The sequence below is a fragment of the Anomalospiza imberbis genome, chromosome 13 (assembly GCF_031753505.1).
Source record: "Anomalospiza imberbis isolate Cuckoo-Finch-1a 21T00152 chromosome 13, ASM3175350v1, whole genome shotgun sequence".
NCBI classification, from domain to species: domain Eukaryota; kingdom Metazoa; phylum Chordata; class Aves; order Passeriformes; family Viduidae; genus Anomalospiza; species Anomalospiza imberbis.
This window is the reverse complement of record NC_089693.1, coordinates 13586207-13605328: the sequence shown is the minus strand read 5'-3', so window position 1 is coordinate 13605328 and position 19122 is coordinate 13586207. Positions and strand designations below refer to the sequence as shown.

General features: G+C 36.7%; 1 protein-coding gene across 8 annotated transcripts in view; it reads right to left on the bottom strand.

Moving 5' to 3' along the window:
* Nucleotides 1-19122, bottom strand: part of TCF12 (transcription factor 12) — a 162312-nt gene that overhangs the window by 65018 nt on the left and 78172 nt on the right. For all 8 annotated transcript variants that reach the window (XM_068204050.1, XM_068204049.1, XM_068204053.1 and 5 more), the window contains exon 7: nt 6455-6519. In XM_068204050.1, the coding sequence (XP_068060151.1) occupies nt 6455-6519 (65 nt within the window). The remainder of the gene's footprint in view (nt 1-6454; nt 6520-19122) is intronic.

Sequence of the window (19122 nt, the reverse complement as noted above, 5' to 3'; positions counted from 1 at the left end):
ACTTGGATTTAAGGAGGCATCATGTTCTCTGTACTGCTCCTAAAACTATATGAGAAAGGAAGAAAAGCAACTGGTGCCACTGCTTGCAGCCTTTCCAAGGCCTCATTCATCAGAAAGGTGCAGAAAATGATGTAATTTTCTGCCTCATTGGAAAATCCATCTAAAGCATCCTCAGACATACACCAGCAGTGAGGAGGAAGAGCTTTCTGGTTGTTTAGTAGACACTGGTAGGCAGAAACGCTGGCAAAGCATCCTAGGAGCAACTGCAATGCCAGGCTGCCACGCTGCTCCTCCGGAGCACGCCTGCAGCCCGAGGTGGATTTACGTGTGTGCCTCCGCTCCCATCTGAACAACAAGCACCTGGAAAATACCACGTGCTACAAAGACCTTGTTCTAGTCTAACTCCTACATTTTAACTAACATCCCAGCTGTCAAATGGCACTAAAATCCTGCTCTACCCCACTATTCACATCCACTCTTTTCTTTCACTGTTGTCACTTCTGAGTTTTTTGTCCTCACAAAACTTGTATTTCCAATTACATTTTTCATATTCTTCTCTACTTTTCCATTTTTGTCAGTAACTCTCATTTGTTTCCCACACACATTTTGCACATTCTTATTACCTAATATTCACAATTTTGTATGCTTAATCTCACAGCTGTTTAATGTTACCTGATGATTTATTAAAAACATTAAAATCAATCTTCACCATTACACCAAATACATATCTTAGTTATATAATTTATATAATTATAAAGTCAAATTATAATATAAATAACACATATAATTGTTTTATATATTGATTGTTATATTAATATTTATTGTATCAAAATAAATATTAATGAGAGTTTATTAACTTATTGTTAAATAAAATTTATTAATATTAGTTCATATTTTTTGGAACATATGAAAAATACTTTTAAGTTGGTGCTATTTTCTGGTATCTATACTCTTGTTTTAACTTTTGCTTGTTTGATCCTCACGACCCAGCCAGTAATACAAAAAAGATGTCATTTTTGCTTATGCACAATATGAATAAACTTTTATGTTCTCCCTAGACAGCTCAAATTTCTGGAGTTGCACCCTTATTACACTTCCTCAGCTATTAGCTATGGAGTGAGCTCTGAGATAACTACTTGTCCCAACATGGCAGGACTGTTCTATAGGTTTGAATTCTGCTCAAGCTGCTTTAAAGTCTCTTTAAATTTAAAAGAGGCAAATTACTGACTATGCAAAGACAAAGTAACATACACTTGCAGTCATTTCTTTTGCTGAAGTGATCATCTGTTAAATTGCCCAAGAAATTGGTGCTAAAGGCATTTTTTGGGTTTATTTCAAAAGTTCTTGTAGTGTTTGTTAAGAAACAAATTTTTTTTACACAAAAATAAAACAAACTTTTTAGTCCATTAAGGATGTAACAGCTAACAAATACAGTCTAACATGCTGCCATTTTATTCTTAAACAAATAGCTAAATTTGCAGGCAACAAGACGCAAACCTTTAAAGTTCCATGTTAAATTGTGAAGAAAGGAGAAAGTGGTAAATTCTGAAAAGTTCTCTGAAATCATGTCTTAATATGTTTACTTGAAGTATATCCCCATAAGGAGCACTAAGTGTGGTGCTAATGTGCATAAAATGTTACTGAGATGCTGCACAATTCAGGCTAATTTAATAAAGCCTGATGTGCCTTACATCATGTTGCAATGATGCAATAATATGCTGCTAAATGAGTCACCTCACATTAGCTTCATGGCAACAGCAGAGTTGATGGCTATTGAAGGGAAAATGGGCTAGAAATATTACTGCAAATATTGATGGACCAGCTTTCTGTTGGATATGTTTCATCCAAGAAAAAGCTGCCTTCTTTATTGTGAATTACAAACATACACAAAACTTATAATAATAGCAGTAAAAATGAGTTAGAAATCCATCTGCCACTAAAAAAATATATGTAGTGTACACAGTATCATATAGATTATCCATATGCTGTCTGTGTAGTGCTATACATTTCACACAGTATGTGTATACATCATGTACTATAGTGTATATTTTATAAATTATTATATATTTTTATATATATATATGATGGTACATAGTCTAAGTGAAATGTAATTACTAAATTCAATCCATAGCTCCTTCCAGCACTCATATATTCTACAATTTTACCAGCAGCACTTTTTTCTAAATGGATTTTATAAGTTCCCAAGTCTCCCATCATCATGTAGACCATAGAGATTAATGAGTAACAAAAATGGAGTAAATTAAGATACGATTCTTTATAAAAGGCTACACTTTAAACCACAAGTGCTGAATGCCTCTTTAGTTCCTGCCTAGCATCCATTACATTCAGCACTTGATTCTACTCCTTTCCCACACACAGGATAGAGTGCAGACTTCAAATTATTATGAAGGGAGGAAAAATGTGTTATCTCCACATGTCAAAAAATCCATCATGCCTATTTTTCATGCATGATTGTTTAGAATGAAAATAGAACATTAAGGGGATAGTCACCAACAATTTACTATCCTGAGCCCAGTGATGCCAGTGGGGAGAGACTGTGCCAGGCACATGAGAACAGGCACTGTGAGGCTAAAGGAGCATCCCCCCACCAATTACCCAGGGCACTCTCAGGCTCCTGGGGATAAAGTTACCTTCTGGGAGGACCCACACAAATAATTAGAAGAATTAGTCTAACAGCTACACATGTACTGCACATTTATCTCAATTTCACTTTAAAAATAGTGCAGACCCCTGGCTTTCTTTGAGCTCAGACCTGTCAAACCAACGTGCAGTGACAGCTGGGGACCTTTTTGATGATATTGGAAATGGGAGTAGTGAATTCAGTATCTGAAGTCTAATCTTGTTTCTTTCACATAAGCTACTTTTTCACTACTAAATCACACAAATGTGAAGAAAAACTTTTTATCACAAGAAAAACTTTTTATCATAAGAAGCTTTCTGTAATTTTTACCTGATTTATAATCTGTGAAAAGTTGCCATTCCCAAAACTGCAATTACATGGCCAACAGGAATGGTGGAGTTCCCCACAAAAATCACAAACCACCACCCTATCTCCAATTCAAAGACACAAAAAGAGACGTAGTGCCAAGTCTCTCAATGTAGCATTGCATTTCATTCTGACAGCTAAATAGAGTTTTTAGTATTTCTTGTAAAAGCTGTCAATTCTTCCTCCAGGTAAAAATTTTTGACATTCATCTAAATCAGCTCTGCATAAGCCTTAATTTGTCATCTTACCCATCCACTTAGAGTCTATATACTTTTGGATGCTCCTTTTTGGCTTGTTTAAAACACCTGATGGAGAAAAAACCTGAGAACCTGCACTTCTTGCTAATAAAATATTCATAAATTGGCCATATTTACATTCTTGTGACTAAATGTTACAGATGAATCAGATGCTATTACCTAAGTCACTCAGGTTCCTAAGCTACATTGAAAATCAATCACACTTCAACTCCTACAGCCTAAATATAAAGCCTGTAGGTAGCAAACAGTCCCTACAAATCACTGCTTAGATTATTTTCAGTAAAAGGTGAGAATGATACCAAGACTCTGAAACATTGCAGTTTACAGTAGTCTTGAAAATGTTCAATGCAGCCTTCTGTAAACTCAACAGAAAGAAAAAATTAAAACTCCTCACACTTCCATACTAGGTTATTAATACCTTTTACATCAGTAACATAAGGACAGGAGGTAGGAGAAGGATGGATTCAAGTATATTTGGAGAAGTTAGATATTTCCAATTCATCTGTACCCAATAACAAACTCAGAAGACTGACTAGCTTTTGCCATTTTACCATTTCAGAAACCTTAGCCACTGTCCTTGAAGAACTCATGGTTTAGAGCAGAGACAAGAAAAGAGTGGGGTTGGTTGGTTTCAGAGGAAGAAAAGCAGTGGCTTGTAATTCCTCAACAACTTAAATTTCTTTTTTTTTTTTTTTTTTTTTGAATAATACTAGAAGAAATAGTGACATTCTGCAAATGTCAGAAGACAATGAAGTGATACTGGTTCAGCTGGAATACACTATATAAAATTAATTTCCTTCTCAGATTGCATCATAGATGTTTTAATAAGGCTTTTACCACTTCCACATTTCACAGGTGAAATAAGGAACCAAGGACAACTAAAACTAGTGCTGAATACAGAGTGAAGCTGATAAAAAACAGCTAAGAGTTTATGATCAGCTGTGGGTGAATGTATTAACTGAGACTTTGCAGGCGTCTGTTTTGGGCATCATTCCACCTCTTAATTAGTGACTTGGATGAAAAATGAAGACTACATTTACTAAACTCACAAAGCAAATAACCCATAAGGATCTACAAATGCAGTGCAAGCCTGGAATTCAAAACTGCACTGACAAATTTAGAGATGGTAGAAACAATGTGTTTAAAAAGTAAATTCCTTTTTGTACATGGAACCAGTAAACTGAAAAACACAGGGTGAGGAATAGCAAGTTAGCCAGTATTACCATAAAAAGGTATTGGGAAATTTTAGATCACCACAACTCAAATATGCATCAGAAACTGGATATTTGTTAGGAAAATAGGCAAGTACCACCCAGCAAAACATTCACAGTACGGTCTGAAAGATCCAGAACATTTCTTTTTGCCATGGTGGTAAGGCCCTAGGTGAGGTACGTGACCTCATTTAAAGCACTGGAATTCCCTAGAGTTGTGAACCTACTGGAGAACACTGAAGGCAGAGCATAAGCTTTTCTACCAATATTTCAGTCTGAGATAGATCCTGTTACATAGCCCCTGCTGAAGTATAGCTGCACTATACACAGCCAGGTAAAAAATAACTCCAGTTATGCCTTCTCTTTTCTAAGGACTCCTTATCATCTTCATCATCTAATGGTTTTTCCAGCCCCTACAGACTTAAAAGAGAGTAGATCTATGTCCACTGTCTGTAAGACAAGAGTTAGGTACTTTAATGACAATGATGTTTAGATAAGGAACCAGGGAAACTTTCTTTTAAGTGATTACACTCCAGCAGTTGAAAACAAAACCCAGAGTGGTCATGCAGTCTCTTCCATCTCTAGACTTTTTTGAGAACTGACCACATGAAGCCTCTCTCAGGGACAATGCAGCTGATTCTTCACTTGGATTGCAATGACCTCTCATTATCATTTTGGACCTTCTCTATGACAGATTTCAAACACTGTAGCTGCAATAAGAGCTGCATTTCAAGCACTACCATGCATTCAAACAAATCAAAAAGATTCAGAAATCCCACCACAGTCCAAGTTAAATGAATTCAAATGCTTTCAGATTTACCTGACAAAAGACCAAAATAAAGCACAAGCTGTAACTTATCACATAATTTAAATGGAATTAAAAATTAATTGAAAGTTAACTCTATGTTAATTTTTTATTTTCCTGAATATAGAACTAATACATATTTACCTACAGTAACATTTTCCCCACATACTAGAAGTTTTAAGGAAAAAGAAATTGAGGGAGATTAAATAGTCAGAATCTTATCAAAGGAATAAACAGAACTAAAAGTGATGCTAATAGAAACAAATACATATAAGGTTGTAGGCTTAAATAGCTATATGCAAAAAATTATTATTAAACAGTACTAGATAGAAGCAATCCTAAATATACAGAGATATAAAAGGATTTTCCTCACTGAGAAACTGAACAACAGAAATTACACTCATTACTGCAAAGCAGACTGGAATTTTATGCAAAGGTCACATAAAACCATTTTCCAATACAAAACATTAATTTAATGAAAGAGTAATGTGGAAATTAATTTGATTCCAAAACTAATGTCAAATTTAAGTTATTATATTTAAATAGAGTACATACAGAGTTATTTCAACAATAGTAACTACACTACTACAATGTTTTACTGTCTAGACTCACAATAATGTGAAGCCCATAACTCTCAGGTAAAGAGCTATACTGCTTTTTGGGAGAATGTTGCTGAAAGCTCACCCATACAGCTACAAATGGGTCTTTGTTTGCCACATCTGCGTTGCAGAGAAGTAGTAAAGGCTGTGAGAATGATCCTTTCTTAATAGGGGAAGCATTGCCACATGGTGCTGCCCATTCACACTTCCCAAGCTACTGGTTAAAAGACTGAAAACCGAGATGTCAAACTCATATGCTAGATGTTATCCTCCAGAAGAAAGACACTTCTGAAAATATCAGCTCAAAGGAAATATTCACCCTACATTAAAATTACCAAATATTCCTCTTTGAGAAAATAAACATAAATTAATTTCTTAGAACTATAAACATACTAGTTATTTTAAACTTTATCAACAGACACTGAATGTAATGACATGCTAATTATACTTTTTAAACAAACTTCCTGTGCATTCAAAACAAACTTTTAAACAATGATCAAAGTATTCTTAATCTGGCTCATTAGAAATAACACAAAGAAAATCATCACTCCAAAATGAAGAAACTCTATACTTACTTGACAGCCAGGTAAGCCTGTATCTCTACCATACAGTGGAAATGGACCTCTGTCGGAGGTTTTTCCTATAAAAGGAAGAAATTTTAAATTTGGTTATTTTTAAAATCCCCTAGACTCCACATCAGTTGTCCTTTTATGCAATTCAGAAAATCTATTAGCATTATAATACATTTACAAACATTAAGTTGCATGAATAAAATCAGGTTTTTCTATGTGTGTTTAACACGCTCAAACAACATCACAGTAACAGATGACATATTTACCTAATTAAATTCCTTTTGTAACCAGTCAGATACTATAAAATATTCCTATTCAGTATGTTTAAATACAAAAGGCAAAATCCATTTTTATTCCCATTATCAACAAGCAAAGGTAGAGACACTTTCAGACACTTCTCCTTCCTACATGAAAGTAACGCTTAGCTGGTATCCATCTTAGACAATGAATATACTGAGCAATAAAATAAAACCAGATGAAAAGCAAAAAAAACTTCATTCAAAACAGTAAAACTCACACCACTCTTAAACCATGGCTGATTCATTCAGCTCTTGACACTCACCCCTAAATCCTTAAAAATCTTTTTGTTTAATGTACAGATCAGCAGGCACAAAACTCAAGCGACGCAACTGGGCAAGACAGCAAATGCAATTTTTGTGGGTAAGCAGCACAAAGAGAACATGGTGCAGAGTGGCTGCCCTCTGATGTTGCTGCCTCAGGTCACAAGACATTAGCAACGGGTTTGGCAGCTCCAGAAAACCTATTTAGTGCTGTATTTGTTAGGTATGCCACCAAAATGGCATGTTTGTATATGAAAACTCAGTGTGCAACTTCTCCAGTAGAGCTCAGAAGTTTATCAATCTACACTTTGAAAAAAAATCTTTAATAGAAGCCTGCTGAACAATGCCAAGCATCAGACACTCATCAAGTTTGTGTGCAACAAAAAACACCAAGTGCATGTGCCTGCCCTAATTACAGCACAGTTAGGACTCAGAAAAACCCTGTACCACCACTCAGAGTCTGATCCAAAGGCAAGCATTAATTAACCAGATCTACCCATTTGAAAATGAATGCTATCTCACCCAACTAGGCATTCCCTTTGCAAATGATGTGTGTGTTATCCTGTCCTAATAAGAAGAAAAAGTAGCCTCTCTTTCACATTCCCATTTCAGTGATAAATAGCTCCATGTTATTGCAATTGCACTTCAAAAATAGGACTTCATTTGCTTTTTCTGATTTTTCTCTCTTACTACCAGAAGTCCCTAAATATAATCTCATAAGAGGAAAATCTAAAGTATGCTTTTTGTTCATTTTAAAAGTGCATCTTGTGTAAGCAGGGAGGAAGAGGAAGTCTGAATCTCTTGGAACAAAATCTCTGCAAGATTATCATCATGATAGCTACCAATGGTATGGTCAACAATAGTTTGCTTGAAAAATGGCAGCTCTGCTGCAACAAAGGGAGAAAAAAAGTTAACATTTTTCTGCTGAAGCCATTTGCCTCTAACAATCTATCAAGCACCAAGCAAATAAAATACCTAGCATGCAAAATTATAAGTAGTAGGATGAATCATGCTGTTCATTTTAAACCAGACTCAGCACTTTCTTTCCAGAAAATGAGAATCTCATATCACATGATAAACAACTTTGACTGAAGTATGCAGTATTCCAGGCAGGCTTTAAAACAAATATTTGTACAAGAGTCAATTACAGAGGCTAGAAAAATTATGATTTAAATTATGGTTTGTGTAGCAAGCAAGTAATTGTTAGATAAGAATGCATAAAAATATGTTATTTAAATGTTATAATTTTTAAAGTATAGCAGATTCATATTAAAGGAGAAAAGCTTACTCCAACAGCCCAATCTATGGTAAATTTGGTTCCAAGAAGTGACCAGTAAAAGTCAAAACTTTCTGATGCGGCAGTGCCTAAATATTTATCAAAAATTAGCTGGAGCAAATTAACATTTAACCTGTGTTCAAATGCCCTAGCTTTTCGATGAAGGGTTTGGAAAACAACCCAGGATCAGCTATGAGAGGTTGCCTTTCATAGTCTCCAAACACATTCCCCTTTCAAGAACGTAGACAGGACTCTCAAACTTGCAATATTGTCACAATACTAAAGGTACACATTTTTTAAATGCCAAAAATTAACAGGCACTCTTAATACAGCAAGACACCCCGAAGTCCTGCTCCTGGCTCCCTCTCAAACCAGGGAGCTGCACCCTGTGGTCCCTCTGTGGGACCGGAGCAGTGCCAGCAGCTTGATCTCCACATCAGCACAGCACAAGGATGGGACAGAGCTGGGTGATCCTGGGCACCATCAGAGCACATCACTGAGTGCAGTGAAGCCTCTGAAGCTTCAGTGAGAAAGCACCAAGGTTTCCCAGCACCCTGCTGCCTGGCCATATCACAGGACAGTTTCACTTCCGACACAATGGAAAGGTGATGGAGTATAGGCTTCACACTGCCCGTTGTCATCTCAACACTCTTCAGTGCTCCAGCCTAGGCACAATGCTACTCTCACTATTTAAACCTTTGTAAGCCAATGCCAAAGGTAATGTTTACTTATCAGTAGAAACAGAAAATACTTAGCACTACTTCACAAGTACTTGAAAGGTGGGTAATGTCAGGTTTGAGAAGATGACAGTTCCTTGATGGTTCAGTAAGAGGTAGGACCCATACACACTCTCTGATGAACACATGGGCAGTCTCTAGCATCCAATAAAGTTCATACACATGGCCAAATACATCAAAGCAGAATTACTTTGGTGGTTTTCAGCTTATGAAATATCTTTCTTGTTTACTCATACACTCTACAGATTGACAGAAGAGCATAAAAATGTAGAGGTTACAGTAAAACCCCAAATTACTGGAGTCCCGGTGCTTGTGAGAATGCAAACTAAAAATACAATGAGACTGAGAGCCAAAGCAGACTCTGACTTGCAGGCTTACCCCACAAGATTTGCAGCTGAGTCTGTTACACCCTCTCTCGGGTCTTGACTCAGTGCCCACTACACAGACAGCAATAGTCTCTTTTGCATTGCAGCTGGAAATTCAGAAGCACTAATGCTCAGCATTTTAGGGACGTAAGGAAACTCATTGTGGCACCCAACATTAATTAGAAGAAGGAGAGCAAAAACACTATAAATGACAAAATCCTTATCGAACACTTTCATTTGCACAGGTTTGTGTAGAGATGGAGGTAAGGTAGTGTGCAGACTTATCAGCTGGGAAGGTAAAGCAGATGCCCAGATGAAGTTTATTTCCTCTTCAGATCTGATTTCATTTCCACACAACAAAAAAGTTAGATGCTGCTATTTTAAAAGCAAAATCTATGCCTTGCTCACAAAGTAGCATTCATGGTAAACTTTTCTTCAGGTCACATCCTAGTGGCTCTATATACCAGAGTTGTTTATTCCAAGCAGATTTGGAATAAAGCAGTAGACATTTAAAAACAATTGAGTTGGTTATATGCAAAAGTTTTATATTTGCAAAAATTATACAGATGCAAAAATTTTATATTTGCACAAAAAATTATATTTGCACAGGTCAACTCACAAGGCATTTGAATCTTTTAATAACTTAGAATTAATGTGTTTTATTGGGCCCTGGGGTTGTTTTGTTGTTTTTTTTTTTTTTTTTTTTGAAGTTTCATGAGTCTTTATCAGGGAAAATTTCAAGGACTTAGTCACCATCTAACAGGCCTAAAGTTCAGGGACTATAGAGTTAACAGAAACCCAACCAAGAAAATCCCACTAGGCATTTTGAACCACAAATATTTCCCAACTGCATAAATTTAAAACCCTGACACATTCTCTACCAATTCAAACATTAATAGGCATTTAGTAAATACTTTTTTTCTCTTGCAATCACTTGTCTAAATGTGATATGCTCACAACTTAACATAGACTTTGAATGCCATACAAGGAATTGTCTTCCACAATACATCTATACGTGGAACAGCTGTGCAGCCTAAATACTCTGAACACAAGGAACTGAAACAGCAAGATGCAAAGTGATAGTGAGCTGAAAACAGCACTACATTAACTCAGTTGAGGACTACTCCAGTGATTGTGCTATAAATGCCTGCCAGTACAAAACAGCCTTTTCCCACTGCTTCTAGAAAATGCTTGGCTTATGAGAAGATGACAGAACTCTCAAAAAATTATTTCAATTTCCCAAAAAATTAACCCTTTACAGACTGAAGATCTTTCTGTGCATTGCTAAGAATTTGTTTGGTTGGCAGTATGAAAGCAACAACATCTTTTAATGAGCAATGTTTATCATCCAGTATGAATGCTATAGTGACCACAGCTGGCAGCTGCTCTGTTTGTCAGACATGAAGTATGTCTGGCCTACTTGTACAGAGAATCTGCTTTAAGTGAATACTGAAGCATATTTTTACAGTTCCTGAATATCATTTCTTCAACGATAACACTTTAAACTGGTCCTTACAGATTGCCTACCCAAAAATCAGTTTATAAACATTGTTGACAAGTTTGAGAATTTCTTTTTCTTTTCAAGTTATTAAAGTGGTGTTTTCAGTTTAATATTTCAATTCAATTCAGCTAGAAATCAATTATTAGATTGCTTTCTTCCCCCTCCACATCCAGCAAAGTATGTGTCTTTGTTACCCACTGAATGAATACATTCAAATAATTTTTCATATGCAGATCCAATGTAACAAGGAACAAGCTGCACAAGCTGCACAGGCGCATACAAAAGATGCAAGAAAAACCTTCAACAAAGTACACATTTTTCTACTAATCAATATTGCTTTCTAAATTACCATGAAGTAGAAAGTACACAAAGTTTATAGAATAAGATTCTTGTAGGTCCACTCTTTATTTCTTTAAATTTTGTTGGCATTAAAATTTTTATACAGCAATTATTCAGTACAGTGAAAAAAATATTATGTTTGATTAAAACACAAATCCATCTCTGCTCCTAGGACTTGGTGTGTTGCCTTCTTTGAGGCAAGACTGACACATGCAGCCATTTTTACTACATATCTATGCGTTTCCCACAGCAGCAGAGGAATAATGTCTTCCTTTTCTACTGCTATATAGCCTACTCATTAATAGAGGCTGTCCCAGTTTTAGTATCTTCTCTCTAGCATTTTAAGCTATACACGTGTATATATTGTGAATACATATAAAAATACAACATACATTTTTCCTTCTGATACTTGAGCCCCAGACTCCTGGAAATGAAACAGAGATCTGGAGCAACACAATTAGAAGAAATGATTTAAAACAAATGACCTCCTATTCTCTTCATGACAATGTTTAAGTATTATTGTCTGATGTGTGCCAAGCATGCTGCTGGCTGCACGAAGGATGTTTAACAAGCCAGTGCCAACAAGTGCAGCTGCTGGACTTGCAGCACCCTCCTCCTGTTCATTCCAAGCCAAATTACTCACTCAGCTATGAACAATGAAGCAGCAACACAGAAAAATGCCAAGTGCAAGTGAGATTAGTGATAAACTACAGGATCCCTACAGAGGTCAGTGATTAGCAGGTCCCCAGCCGTAATCACTTTCCTAACCCAGCCTTTATCTCATCACTCGCTCCATCTTAGCTCAGTCTTCTGACTGCAAGCAGCTTCTCCAGTCAATAAACCTCCAAGTCTTGCAAACTCATCCACACTCTCACACCTTTTAATAAAGCAGTCAAACCTACACAATACGGAATGTCTGCAAACTTGTAGGACACATTTTTAAAATTAAAGTTTAATGAGTAATTAATACACAATAAAATCCTATTACTGGAAAATTTTAATAATGTAACAAAACAGAAGAAAAACTACAAACATACTTAAGGCAGAAATGCCATGCCCAAGTGTTGATCAGCAAGGCAGTCTATACAGCTCATGATAAAAATGGTATGTACTGACTGCAACTAGTGAAAAAATGTAGGACTTTTTTTCCCCCATACTGTGACATCTTCTAAGACCAATATTCCCAGATAGTAGAAAAAAATGTTTTAGTAAAACATGGGTTTAACACTACAGATTTGCTCTGTCCTCCTTTTTTTGGCCAAAATTTTGAAAGACTGAGATCCTACAAAACTAATGATTATCAAGAAGTAAGAATTATGATTCTGAATGAGATTTATGTGATTTAACAGTCCAATATCAGGTCTGCCAGTAATCTCCTAGGATTCTCCATGCCATAAATCCTCATTTGTAAGAAGACAGCATCATAGTTCTGTTATCTAGTCCAATTACTTATTTGGAGCAAGAACTGCTTTTCCCATCCAAATAATCCAAAATGTGAAAACACTGAAGCTTGAATTACCTGTAATCAACTTCCCATTATAACTTTTGCAGTTTAGGAACGAATACTGAATTATTGCTTTTGTTAACATTTGCACAAGATGATCTGGGAAAAAAAAAATCAGTTTGCTTTCCAAAGACTAAAAAGATCAGAAGCTTTTATACTTACAGTTGTGTCGGCATTTGCAGATGTCTTTCACTTTGAAAATTCTACTGATTGAACCAGCCAGGCAATAAATCTCTGAGTATATTTATAAAGATGTTAAACACAGAAGTCAAGGGATTTCTCACAACTTCTTTAACACAATATTTTTTTTTAAATAATGTCAGTGTGTGAAGAGGTATTAAAGAACCTGCTTCTCAAAGACATGCCTTTGACACTTCCATCCCATTGATTTGTAAGTACATCTAAGAAAAGATGGAGTATTTTGTCAGTTTTCAGATCACTGCACAGATCTTGTGCTATAAAAACAATTTATTAATGTTCTTATGTACTTCAAATACACAGGAGGTAAGGGTGGACTAAATTCCACATTATATTTGGATTGACCCTATGAACTTGTAATTTATATGCTCATGTCAACTAGGAACATTTCTATTCCAACAGAGGCTGATCCATGAGAGCTCCTTCCTCGGTACTATTCCTGTCCCTCCACTTAGCAGGTTTACTCTGAGCTGAATAACAAATCAAATTTTTGCAAGGCTAAAAGGCATTGAAGTCGCTGGCAAGAAGAATGCACAGCAGTAACTGAGGGAAGAGGGAGGACAAACCTGAAGAAAGAACTTTCTTCTCTTCCTCCCCCAAGCATATGTAGGCAAGTATCTGCAAACCAAATAATTCCTGAATAGCTGTTTCATGCACTTTCAAATCCTCCACTACTATGTCTACCCCAGGCTAACCTTACCATTAACAATGTTAACACTCTATTAACCCATAATGTGTGTTGCACATAGAGAGAACACCCAGAGAGAAACAGATTAAAAATATACTGAAAAAGAGGGAGATCAGGGATATCGAATATCCAGAAAACAATAACCAAAGTGAATTTGCATGTGAACACACAGCCATTCCACACTGATGGCATTTGTCATATACATTTACTTACCTCACCTATCCATCCCATGTTTTTCTAGAGTATCCAAGTGTCTTCACTTTGTCAATTAGAATATTTTCCTTTTTCATCTTCCCCACCTCATCCCCAAGGGATTTAGCTCAAATTCTTAAGTAACTAGCAAATCTGCTACTTATGGTTAACTTGAAATACATCCCTTGCTCTCCTGGTGTGGAATTTGTCCCAGATCTAAGGACAAAAATTACTTTGAACATCAATTACATTCTTAAGTCTAAAGTCAAGAGGATTTTTTAATTGGAAATGAATAGAGAATTCACACTTTTCAACAAAATGCTACACCTGTTTCCAATTAAAAGATTATTTTGGTGACACTACTTACTACAAATTACTAGATTACTTCATATGTACATATATATATATATATAAGTTCTGCAGGTATCTACAGCTTCTCTTATCCAAGATCTATTGATTCTCATTTAATGTGAAAAGTCAGCTTGTCAACAAAGAAAGATTCCCCCCTTGCCCATTTTGTGTATAAACACAGGCACAAACACAATAAACATTTATAAGCATCTTCCACAACGCAACTGCAAATGCATACAATGGTCCTCTGCTGCACAACACTTTGATAGTTCTTACTTGAATGACTTGCATAACCTTTTCTAACTTCACCCCTCACAGCCATCTCAATTGTAGAGACAGAGGTTTGCAAAACAGGAATTCTCAAACTGTGGGCTCCAGACTATCAGTAGCTGCTAGACTGAAGAAAAAAAAACCCAACAACAGGAAAAAAGAAAAAAACACCAAACAAAAAACCAACCAAATAAAAAACCCCACCAAACCACCCAAAGAACCAAACAACACAGAAAAACAATATAGAAAACCAAACCCCAAACACACATTAGATGCTAAAACACATTTTGGAAGACAAAATGTCATGTTAAGTGTTTTCTGAGTATTACTTCTTCTAGAAACAATTCCCACAGGTACCACAGAATCATCAAGTTACCTGTTAAAACAAGGGGAAATCCTCAGGAGATGGTGCCTGAAAGGAGCCATCTCCTGGTTAGGGGCTGGAAACTCCTGACTATCCGCATGCATTATATGGAGGTGCATGGAGCCCAAAGAACATGAAACAGAAACCCCAGAAAGAACAATTCGATAGTCTAGATTAATGCAAAGTACTTAAAATGCTAAGAGCTTAAAATAGGTGTTCTTTTTTTAGTACAAAAGCAATATTTACAGTATGGGAGTTTAGGATGTCCAAAAATTGAAAGCAATCCTCCCAAGCCCTGAACTACTGACAATAACTGCACAAGAGAACATCACTGTGTGCAGAAATGTAACCTGGTATTGCAGCTACACAGAGAATGAACTTTTAACTATCCACCAAAAAAAACACTCAAAAAATATACATCTCTCTAAAGCATCCCTCAGCTGTAGGCACCTCACATCTCCATGTATTTATGAAAACACCAATACCTTATTGCCAAGGCACCTCCAGGATGAACACTGGAGCTTTAAGTCACAGATTATTTATAAGAGATCATAACAGGTGTGGGAACACAACTGAAGAGACATAAAGAAGAATAACCCAAGTCCAGAGATAGTCAAGGTGATCATAAGGCTCAGGTTTAAAAACACCATGGAACATGGGAAGCTGCTCAATGAACTAAAGACTAAAACTTCATATATCAATAAATGCTACCTCTCTGCTTGGCTACACATGCTTTACAGAGGCTTTAAATGACTGCAGCAGATAAGGAAAACACTTTTCCTCAGCATGTTAAGAATAAAAGGAACACTCATTGCAATATTGGTAATTATTTTATAGAAATGGTGACATGAGTAAGAATGATGAAATACTTTCTATCACAACAGCAAGGAGAATGTAAAAGCAATTATTAATGCTCTGTACATCTGTATCAGCAGGTCAAGGTATCCTGACTCCAAAAGGTTTAAATTTTTTTTTTCAAATATATATAAACCAAGGGGTTATCTCAGATATTAAGTCTGGTTTTTACTAAGTCTTAGAATATTCATAAAGTGCAAGATCTCTGGAAGAAAGTCCATTTTGTACACTATTTAAAATAAGTAAATAGGACTACACAAACAATTTATTCCCCTGATAGAAAATCATAAATAATGACATCATCAATATGGAATTTTATTAATAAAGGATTAGTAGGCTAAGGGTAATATTCTTCAATCTGATTTTGTGGGAAAGGTGTGTTTTTTTCACTGTTAGCTGACACAGTACACTATCAATGCACCTGAGTTTTGTAAGCTATGTGGATTGATAACAAACTGTTTGACAATAAAAGGCTACATTTTAAAAGAATTATTTAAAGGAATAACCTTATTACTCTATTAAAATAATAATGCATTAAGGGAGTGAAAGCTAGGCTTTAGATAATGTTTTAAATGCAATTGGAAACACCAACATGACTCAAACCTCGGCCCTAGATTTAGTCTTTTTTGCCTTTTTGTTTTTTTAAAGCAACAACTTGTCAATCTAAATGCATAACTGGAAATTCAGAGCTTGCTGGCAGATTGAAACAAATGAAGACAGGACAGTGGAGTGCTCTGAGCTGCACTTAGGGAAGCAAACTGCCTCTAATTCAGCCACGTGCAGAGGGATGCCTGCAGGACTGAGACAAGACCCTGCAGTCTGGAACTGGATTTACCCTTCAGGGGGAGGGTAGGAGCTGTAGAAACTTTCCACATTCCTCCATTATCCCAACCTTTCCTGTTGGCCTGCCTCAGGACCTCTGCAAAAGGCATTGTGGCCCTGGCAAATCCCACAGGGAACCTCCTGAGGTGTTGACTAGAAAAGGCCAAATGTCCACCTTGGCGTTATGTGGTTATGGTACCTGAAAGTATTGCAGAGTGAAAATCTTCCTTCTAAGCCTGAACAGTATTAATGAGTGAAAGTAAAACCACATGGCCTTTGTATCTTTTTATCTATTCTACCTGCTTGTACTTCAACTCCCTGGACTATATAACAGGTACCGTGGAACTTGCATATTGTTGTGGAAGCCTTTTATACACAAACAAGGATTAATTTCAAAGACATTTCCCATTTCATACCTAGCTGTTATCTCTGCTGTAAGCTTTCAACTACACATCAGCTCTTGATATCAAACAGTCATAAACACTTATAAAACACTTTTCTTCATCCTGTTCTGAGTAACTCATCTAAGTCTCAGCATCTGAAGCACCTATTTTACTTCTCATGCAGTTTTTTCAACTTAAATTTACCCTTTTATCACTCTCCCTGCATCTATAATATTGTTATTACCAACTGCACAGTGTATATGGAACCTTTCTTGCCTAATGTCTTTATCAGCCTAGAGGAAAACACAGAGCACACCCTAAAAGAGTTTGCACAGAGTGCAATTCTGGAGATGCAGCTGGTATACTTGAAGGTAAGGACACCATTCAGAGGAACAGAAACAATCTAGAGGATTGGGCCAACAGAAACCTCATAAAATTCAACCATAACAAATGCAAAGTTCTGCACCTGGCATGGAGCAGCCCCTTGCAGCAGTGCAGGCTGGGGCCTGGAAGGGGCAGCTGCAGGTGAGACAGCATGGTCAGGGCAGTGACCATCCACCTCTGCCCAGCACACCTTACACCAGATCAAAAATATTGCACCTTATTTCCAAACCCCCAGTTAAAACAAAACCAAACCTCACCAGCCCAGCAACACCAACCAACCAACCCCAAGCTAGAGAGCAATAAACAGAAAGAATCCCACTGCTTTCACTGGATGCAAAGGTTTCTTTCTTTTAACCAGTATCACATCCATTCCAGAATCCTGGATTCTGAAATCCTGCAACTGGCAATTCTGCCCCCAACATCCATCAGGTCATATTACTTCCAATTTCTTCAGCTTCCTTTTGCAATGACTGCGTGTATCTATTTTTCTGTATTGGCTTCTCTTTACCTCTTACATTTACTTTCCCCTCAACACCAAAACTTAGTGAAATAAGTTTAAGCTTTCCAATTCAACTGAATGAAGTCCCTTAATTATTCGTTACATATTGGTTCTGCAAAAATGCTCATGCATTGAAAAACCCACACAACACTGTTCTGTACCTCCTTCCTTCTCTGCCTGTGAGAGCACTCTTTTGGATATCCGGTCTCTGCACTGAGTTTATGATTTGCACTCTGCTGTACAAAACAGTAAATTATTCTGAATGATGACCAAATTACCCTTCTTTGAGCAAGCCATTTGAAGAAGAATCATAAAAAGGATTAAGACCTATCTTGAAATAATCTGGGTTTCTCCATTTCTTTAAATTAAAAATTACACAGTTAAGTAAAAGATGGAATCACTGTAGGAGTTCCATGCCACAGCTGTATCTTGAAACTTTCACTACCTCTGTGTTTATTTAATTCACACATATATTCTAATTTTAAAAACCAAAGCAGTACCGAGGTCATTTAAATTGTTGCACTTTTACTTGTAGGGTTATATTCACAAAGTCTATTTTAAGAACTGCTTTGGAAGCAACTGATGTTTTATGCAGTGAACTGCTATTTTCCCAGCTGAATAGAATATCCATTCTTTGGCTCACAGTTTCCATGACACTAAAAACAAAACATTCATCGGCAGCAGCTCAATGTTTGATGGTAAATGCAGCTGCAGCTCACAACAGCTCGCAGTGTACCTCAGCCCGCCACAGCTGAACAGAGGCACTGTATTTCCCCAACGCAATTTCATTGTTTTACAGACAAGCCTTTTCTTGCCAAACTCAAACATTTCAAATCCTGCTGCTGTTCTGTCTTGAAATGAAAAGCTGTTCAATTCTGTAAGTAATGATACTAATGCTAAGTCTTCCAAATTACCGAACAAAGTACATAACCAGAAACACAGCTTCAGTGACAGTAGCATCTGCCCCTACAGTTAAAAAGAAATTTTTTGGCCAAAGAATGTCAAACTTTGCTCCTTGATACAATTCCAACTCACTTGCTTCAAGTAAGCTGCTGCAAATAAATTACAGGGGCAATTTTAAAACTGGTAAATGGAGAAAGTCACATGGCAGTCCAGAGACAAGGAATGGCACTGAGCTTTCAGAACTGCTTCCCTCCCCAAAAAGGAGCATTAAAGTGTGCATGTCTCTTTAGAACAAAGACAGTCTTCTGTTTTAGGGCAAGATACAAGACTTCCACCTGCTAGCAATTTAATCCTCCCCCATACTAGCTAACTTTTCATCTGTTTGAGATCCAGTTTAGGTAAATAGTCTCTCCCCTTTTCACACTGGTCAGCACAACACTGTTAAACGAACACTGAGACTTAATCACATTGGTTTGATTC